General features: G+C 46.2%; 1 protein-coding gene across 1 annotated transcript; it reads left to right on the top strand.

Moving 5' to 3' along the window:
- Positions 1-270: 270 nt before the first annotated feature.
- Positions 271-1,113, top strand: LOC124654713 (phytosulfokine receptor 1-like). The gene has a single exon (XM_047193709.1). It carries the CDS (start codon positions 271-273, stop codon positions 1,024-1,026), a length of 756 nt encoding a protein of 251 aa, XP_047049665.1. The 3' UTR covers positions 1,027-1,113.
- Positions 1,114-9,010: the final 7,897 nt, after the last annotated feature.

Raw genomic sequence — 9,010 nt, 5'->3', positions numbered from 1 at the left:
GGCCGGGTTTGCGTCGTTCCGGACGCCGCGGCCGTCCGCTTTTGCGGTGCGTCCCCGTGCTGGGCCGTGTTTTTGTCCGGCTCGACCCAAACGGACGCGCGGGCGCGGTTTGGGTCGCGCGGTTGGAGATGCCCTAACCACTTGCAACGCATACTTACAAACGTATACACGCTATAAATAGGATGCACCACTCTAGCAGTTTTACCAACAACTCTTGCTACATAGCTTGCATTCCAATCAAGGTTTCTTGTTCAATCGATGCCTGAATACATGGCAAAGTGTTGCATGCTGCTGCTCTTCTTGGGGTTCCTCTTGCAGGTGGCCGGAGCAAAGTCGTGGTCGTGCCACCACGACGACCTCCACGCGTTGAGGGGCTTCGCCGAGAACCTAAGCGGCAAAGGAGCCGTCCGCCTCCGCGCCGCATGGTCCGGCGCCTCATGCTGCAGCTGGGAAGGTGTGGGATGCGAAACAGCAAGCGGCCGCGTCGTGGCATTGCGGCTCCCCAAGCGCGGCCTTGGAGGGATCATCCCATCGTCGATTGGTGAGCTTGATCACCTTCGCTATTTGGATCTCTCGGGTAATTCATTGGTTGGGGAGGTACCAAAAAGTTTGCAGAAACAGCTGAAGAGCCTCACCACTGATGGCCTGAGCAGTAACAGAAGAACACTTGACGAAGAACCAAATACAATATCAGGGACCAACAATAGTGTTGGATCCGGGAGCAACAATGTTGTTTCCGGGAACGACAACACGGTCATATCTGGGAATAACAACCATGTGTCTGGGAGCAACAACACTGTTGTAACTGGAAGTGACAATACTGTAGTTGGTAGCAACCATGTCGTATCAGGGACAAACCATATTGTTACTGATAACAATAATGTTGTATCTGGGAACGACAATAATGTGTCTGGGAGCTTCCATACTGTATCGGGGGAGCACAATACCGTATCTGGAAGCAACAATACTGTATCCGGGAGCAACCATATCGTATCTGGAAGCAACAAAGTCGTAACAGATGGTTAATATTCTGTAGGTGCAAGATTACTTCCATCTTCCCAAGTTCAGTGTAGCTCATAATCAATTGATGGAGACAATCACGTTATGTAACTTCAGGATATGACATACTTTTCCTATAAACTAGCAAGGTGGCCCTCGCAAATGCGAGGGCAACGTTTCAAAATGTATAGTAACTCCAAAATTACTCCCACTATCTACAAAATGATATCTCAACTTTATATATATTTAGATGTATGTGGATCCTATTTAGTATATAAATATATTCAAATTTTGAAAGAGTACATATATAAAAAAATTAGACGCTGTTAGGTTTTTGTTACTCAATGATCTGCTCAATGTGAAGTTGTGTCATGACTCTCTCTTCTCTCTGCTATGATGACAACGATACATGTACCTGTACGTTCTGCTCTAGGCTCACATCGCAAAGTTAGACTTCAATGCTAGGTTTTCTTACTCATTGATCTATTAAATGTGGAGATGTAGCGCTTGCCACCAGGCGAGCTAGGTAGTCGTGGGGGATGTCGCCGCTATAGGTGGACATCGGGAAGGCGCCGCTGCACGACTATGATGTAGGTGACGTTGTGCGATGACTCTCTCTTCTCTCTGCAATGACGACGACGATACATGCACCTGTTCGGCCCTAGCCTCACATTAAAACTGAGAATCGGGTGTACGGTGGGAGGTGGACATCACCAGCACACCTGGTGTGGCTATATCCTAATCATAAATTTGTGTTTGCTAGTCAAGCGAACATGCACGTACTCTTGACTCTTCACACAAAATCTTGAAATAATATACATGAACATTTCATATTTGCATCATATTTGCAGGTGTGACATCGTCAATGACATCACTACGTGCATGTGCATGCATGTTACGAACTAAGTTTTGTATCAAATATTTTCTAGTTAGTTGTTCGATTTTTCTCCATCGTGAATGCATGTATACACGTTTTTTTTTAGCACCGACTCTTAATTTAAATACGGTCTAGGATATTGCATACAAAACGTGCTTTTTATTTCTGAGGACTCCCATCGCGAGATTAACAGCCTGAGTGCACTACAGATAGATCCCGGAAATCTAATCCGGTCAGAGTAAATTGATCCTGACTCGTGGCTATGCCGCAAGCCTGTTTTGTACTTTTATTTTTCTTTGAGATATGTACTATTATCTATGGTTCTTACATGTCATAAATTTAATTTTGTACAGATATATTATTGTACGTAACACTTCTTATCTTTTAATCTTGTATGTTAAGATTAAAATCATTGGTTCATAACTTCATATTTTTTAAGCATATGTGGATTAACCTAGTGCCTTAAAAAACACCCTTATATTGATTTTAGAATATAATAGAATAGATGAGCCTAACTGGCTTGATTCCAGGATCTTAAACCTCAAGTTCAAGTTATTTATAAATGCTTTTTTCGACTTGTACTTCTATTTAATCAGAGATGTAAACCAAAACTTGAGTTTATCATCGGGATATTAAAATACCCACTGTGCACCAATTGGTATTCCACTCTCATATATATGCAGTCCGAAGGTAATCTATAATTCCTATTCGATCCTACACTACCACAGCTATTTAAGAGGAGATGGAATTTTAAAAGAGATGATCGTGCCTAATTTAACTTGATCCGGGTCTATGAAAGGACGTACATAAGTTGTATACCCCACCTTTTTTTGCTGAAAATACATATCTAATCTATGTGGTGCCCCACCACGTTTCAGCCTAATTTTTTCCTTGACAACTACCACGATGATTGTTTAATTAGAAGAGTCCATGTTTGGCACGTTATTTTCTCGGCGTGTATGCTCGGCAATCAACACGCTTTCCGCTTTCTTGTATTTCCTAATTGTTTTGTCAGCGTGACAGCCGGAACTTTTTTGTACGCAGATAATGTTACGTAACATCTTCTTCTTTTTTAATCTCAACCGTAAATTTGAGATCTAACCATCAGAATAATTATGATGATGTGGATTAACGTGGTGTCTCTGTTAAACATCCTTATTTTGCTTTTAGTATATAATAGATAAAACTTCCCTTAAATGTTGATCTGAATATCAATGGAGTCTTGCAGCTGATGTAGACCAAGTATGTTTGCCTATGTACAAAATTTGCATCCTGGATGTCTACATGTAGTAATTATTCAAACCTGCTCTATTATGCTGATTCGGCCGTGGATCAGATAGTCAGTTATAACCTCTTAATATCAGCTAGCTTTACACTTCTCTTGTGCAAGTTTCGATATTACATGCATCAATGTCGAATATTTGTATGGAGGAGACAAAGCAAAACATGGGATATTAGTGCAAATAAATATGAACCATCTATCCGATTTGATCTTATGGACGATATTTCGCGATGTTGGTATCGTGCAATGGCTACTGTATATATTTTACGCCTAGAGTAAATATTCTTGCATAACTCGATCATCGATGTGCTTGGGAAGCAAATTGTTCGATCAGCTGCATCGGCCTTTTTGCCTAAGGGCACAATAGCTATTAAAAAATCGGCTGACCTCAGCTTCTGCATCAAACTAATGCACATGATTTTGTTTATTACAGAGTTATAGTATAAAAGTATATAACATCTCATGGATCGCATAAAATTGCAGCAAAAATTAGCCAACAAAAAACAGAAAATGGAAGGCGTCTAATTATCTTGTATTCTAAGTGATTGTCACCAGTCACCTAGCCTAGACAACTACCATCACTCGAGTGCAACCAGAGTCCACATGTTCTCGCTGCTCCACACGAAGAAGGAAAGACCACATGTAAATCCAATACAAATGACCTGCACAAATATTGGAACCATTGTCTTGTTAAAAATCACATTCTTTCGACAATTACATATTGCCCAAACCAAGGCTTAGAACCCCACTCGAATCCGAGCCTTCATAGATGTGTTATCGCCAGAATTTGACCGCATTGGAGTTGGGCCGAGATGAAGATGGGCTTGGAAGATTTATATCTAAGAGGAGTTTCTGAATCGGCCTTGGGGCTAGAATTTGGGCCAGCGTGCCCGTGTATCTGTAAATAATAGTAGTGTACGTGTCGGTTAGGATTAAGAAACAGAGTCTAGCTCGTACACGGTTGGGTTTATGCCCACGTTAAACAGTCTACGGACTATAAATATGTACCTAGGGTTATTGAGAAAGGAGGACAATCACGTTCACAACAAACACAAACCAGGCGCATCGCCACCCCTTATTTCGAGGGTTTCTTCCGGGTAAGCATCATGCTGCCTAGATCGCATCTTATTCGTTACCTTGTGTTACTCGTGCTGAAGCGTTGTTGATGGCGAGTAGCACTATTTATCGTAGATGTTTTGGGGCTTGCATTGATGCTTTTCTTATGCATATTTGCTTAGCAATGTCGTCCCTCGATATCTAGCTGTCCTTACACCTATTCAGGTGTAAGGGCAGCACCTTGCTTGTTCGTTACTTAGTAGATCCAATCTGTTATAGTTGCTCCTTGTTTCAAGGATTAGTTTAATATCTGCATGATTAGGCCTTATGCTGGGGTTGGATGATCCGGTAGTGCGTGAGGTGTTGTTTTACCGTTCCTATAAGGGATGTTCCGGGAATTGACTTAACGTTGGTTTTTAGGCCTCTTTTAGGGATAGTTTCCATCATCTTTCGTATCCGCTAGGCCCAACTACGCGTAGGATGTTCCGATTATGCGGTGAAAACCCTAAACTGTCGTAGATTGGTTTAGCTTTGTTTTGATCAAGCAGGATCCCCATGTCATCGTAAATCCAACGTGAACCATGGGGCGATCGGCTCTTTGAGCCGATCCACGAGGCAACCTGAGAGCCGATCGGGCTCGTATTTAATGTTTACGTGTCTACCATGCGGGAGACTAGTTGAAGCAATCCAACACCTTCCCGATCAGGTATAGGTCGGGTGGCACGCCCTTACAACCGCCGGGACGTGTGCTGGGACTTTGCGGGACGACGCGAGGCACCGGGGCCCACTTAGCGGTCTTGGGAGTCTCCCGGCTCTTCGTGTTGCTTAACCACCGCTCGCCGGTGGGTTTTGGCAAGCAACACATTTCGGCACGCCCGGTGGGACACTTTCTACAACAACCACGTCAACATCGGCAGCCAAGATGTCGGACGAACCGATCAAGTACGAGGATCTACTCGCAGAGCATAAGAAGAAATACGATGAGCCGAAGGCCATCTTTGAAGCCGATCTCATCGGCTCTTTTGAGAAGACCCGTTCGCACGGCATCAGGTTCAAAGGATTCACACCAGAAGGCGCGTTCGAGGGATTAGATCTGTCTCTCCCTTCGGAGGAACGTACCAGAGCCCTGCGCCAAGAAATTAACTATGCTGTGGCTCATTCTCTACATCGGCATTCTGAGAGCCTGGTGAATACGCTTGAACGAGTTGCGCTTCGTGTGGTGCAAGAAATCATGAAACATCAGTATTCTCCGCCAGGACCTGCTTTAGGGACTCACCAGGGAGAGATACCATTCCACTCCAGGCCACCATTGCCATTCGCGATGGCAGCTCCACAGCAACAAGGTTCACCGGCATACGTTGTCTACAAGGTTGGAGGTGATCCTGGCGACTACCAATTCTTGTATGAGCCGCCCAAGGAAATCCCACATGGATACGTGTGCACATACGTGCCGGACTGCAACAACTGGACGCGCGCGATCCAAACTTCAGCAGGAGGAATTGCCGGAGCAGGAGCGATTGTTACGGCAGGAGGGATTGCTGGAGCAGCGGGGAGTTTTGGAGCAGATGCTGAGAAACAGGCGTGGCTAACTAAATATGCCACTGCAACGAGTCATGAAAGCTCAACCCCTACAGCCCCTACGGTGGATCAGATCAGCGCAATCTTGAGAGACCAGTTTGGTATCCTGCCGAAGAAGAAAACAATCGGCTATTCCAAGCCGTATCCCAATGAGTTTGACCTGATCCCGCTGCCACCTAAGTATCGGCTCCCTGACTTCACAAAGTTCAGTGGATCAGAAGGATCTAGCTCCATCGAGCACGTGAGCCGATACTTGGCACAGCTGGGCATGGTTTCAGCATCAGAACCGCTACGTGTGAGGTTCTTTGCCCAATCTCTCACGGGTCCAGCCTTTGGGTGGTACACCTTGCTACCCCCAGATTCAGTGCGGACATGGAAGCAGCTGGAAGAGCAGTTTCACATACAATAACATTCAGAAGCTACCGAAGCGGGCTTTGCCGATCTGACGCAGGTTCGGCAAAGGCGAGGAGAGATGGTGTCTGAATACATTCAACGTTTCAGAACGGTCAAAAACCAATGTTATTCGGTTCATTTATCTGAGAAAGAAGCAGTCGAGCTGGCCGTCGTAGGCCTCGCAGCACCACTCAAGGATCTGACGTTCCAAGTGGAGTACAATTCGTTGGCGCACATGGTCCAGAGACTAACTTCGTATGAACAGCGCCACCCAGAATTGTACCAAGACAAGTTCAAGCGCACGATAGGCCTGGTCGACGCCGAGGAGGATGAAGACCTTGCGGAAGATCGGGAAGTCGCCGTGGCTGAATGGACTCGGACGGCGCTTCCGTGTCCTGCAAATGGGTGAAACAACCAGGGCCTCCAAAAGGGTTTGACTTTGATTTAAGCAAAACTGAGCAAATTTTTGATTTGCTGCTGAAGGAGAAACAGCTGAAGTTACCCGAAGGCCACAAAATTCCTACGTCACAAGAGATGAACGGTAGTCCATACTGCAAATGGCATCACACGTTCACCCACGCCATCAATGACTGCAAGGTGTTGCGCGCACAGATTCAAATGGCGATAGAGTCAGGCCGATTAATCTTCGGACAATTTGCCATGAAAGTAGATACACATCCGTTTCCTGGCGTCAACATGGTGGATCTCAGTCACTCCCTAAGATGCGAGCCAGGTTTCTCTTTTGGTGTCAACATGGCAGGGCTTGGGACCCGCCATGGCAAAGATAAAGCAGAAAGTATTCACTCCCGTGGCAAGGAGAAAGAGGAGGCCGATCCACGCGACCGGCCCCAACATGATAACAGACGGTACCTCGACGAGAAAAGAAGTGAGAAGCGTGCGGTATCAACGACCACTCTCCGCGCATCTCCTTAACAAATATGAGCAGCGAGTATGACCGACGTCGGTGCTACGACGTGGATGACGAAAGATATCGTCGGTCTGATGCAGATGACAGGAGGTATCGTCGATATGATAGAGACGATGAAGGGTACGAGCGTCACGCTAGAGGGAAGTCAAGAGAGCAAGAAGACATGGATAGGCATTGGAACTGTCATTTGTTTAAACACTGTTGGGGACTCAGGAATGAGCCGATTGCCTACAATCGAGAACTGCCCAGAATGTAGACAGCAGAGGAAGGGAACAAATGAAGTTTCAGTGTTCAAGCGTCTAGGGCCTCTCCCACCTCAGAACAAACGAGCTGAGTCATCTCAAGATGAAGACTTTGAGGAGTCAGATGAAGAAGAAGATAGGTACCACCGGCCAAGGTGGTGCCCTGATGGACTCAGCCATTCTCAGAAGCGTAGGGTGCAACGGCTACGAAACCTGGAGGAAGCCGAGGCTCAGTACCTGTACACATTGAGGAAGGCACGGCCCGATCTGGCCGTGAAAATTCAGCAAACGCTGGAGACGGAGACGCGCCCGCCAAAGAAAGTGTGGCGCCCCAAACAGACAAAAGCCGATGCAGAGGCATCGGCTGATACAAACATGGTGTTCATACTCCCGTCAGAGTTTTGTGCTCCAAAGGACGAGGAAGTATCGGTGGCTCAATTCGACTGTGGTCCACGGCCAGTGATCTTTGAGAAGCCACGAGAGAGGAGCTACAGGCATTTGAAAGCTCTATACCTAAAAGGTTATATCGATGGGCAGCCTGTCAGCAAAATGTTGGTTGACACGGGGGCGGCAGTCAACATAATGTCGTATTCCATGCTACGACGTTTGGGACACTCCAATGACAATCTGATCAAGACCAACGTCACGTTAAGCGATTTCAACGGCCAACAATCAGAAGCAAAAGGTGTTCTGAATGTAGATCTGACCGTAGGCCGAAAAACCATACCTACCTCGTTCTTCATCGTCGACAGCAAAAGCAATTACGCTGTCCTGTTAGGAAGGGATTGGATTCACGCTAACTGTTGCATCCCATCCACAATGCACCAATGCATCATATAGTGGGATGGAGATAAAGTGGAGGTTGTTCAGGCAGATGACTCAATCGAAATCTCACTAGCTGCCATGAATATTTGGGATGCGAACGATCAAGAGCCGCTCTCTGGAATCAGTTTGGACGGTTGTGAACGCATCGAAGCTTCAAAAAACGGGGTGAGGCTGGTCTTATCCACCGGCCTGACAGAGTAACAAGATCTAAATCAGTAGGTGTACGTGGCAAGGCCGATCCCTGCGATCGGCCCCAAAAAAAATAAAAAGTCCGAATCTCATCTCGAGCATGTAACGTAGCCATAGTAGGAAACCAAGAAGTTGTCGACCCTCATTGGGCATTGCAATGAAAAGGGAGGCCGACTCTAGCAATCGGCCAAAATTATCCTCAACATGCATTTTGCCTGTGTTCAGCATTGATCTAAGAAAGGATGCCTGAAGAGCCGATATCTTCAATCCCTTTGAAAAATCGGCTCGGGGGGCACTTAAACGGATAAGATACGAGGTTACGAAGTATGAAGTGGCTATCAATGGCCAGCAGCTCAAGATATATTCCTCGAAGATGATGGACATTGGAATACCGGGGCCGATGCATAAGTAGATCGGCCGGAAAAAATATAATGTTTTTAAGCACAGCCGATGTACAGCCATCGACTCTAGAATAAAAAGCCGATGCACAGCCATTGACTCTAGAATTACAAGCACAAACTGCCACATGCGCGAGGCCCCATCGAAGGAAAGTTTCTAAGGCGCGGAGTGCACCAGCACGGATGTGATCCACCTCTGCGATCTCGGCCTTGTCGTCATCATCCTTGCCTGTCACCAGTTGC

Source organism: Lolium rigidum, chromosome 5 (assembly GCF_022539505.1).
Source record: "Lolium rigidum isolate FL_2022 chromosome 5, APGP_CSIRO_Lrig_0.1, whole genome shotgun sequence".
NCBI classification, from domain to species: domain Eukaryota; kingdom Viridiplantae; phylum Streptophyta; class Magnoliopsida; order Poales; family Poaceae; genus Lolium; species Lolium rigidum.
The sequence above is the reverse complement of the archived record's forward strand: the minus strand, read 5'-3'. Positions and strand labels throughout refer to the sequence as shown.

Excerpts from the sequence above, each read along its gene's own strand:
- LOC124654713 (XM_047193709.1), top strand. The coding sequence starts at position 271 with ATGGCAAAGTGTTGCATGCTGCTGCTCTTCTTGGGGTTCCTCTTGCAG.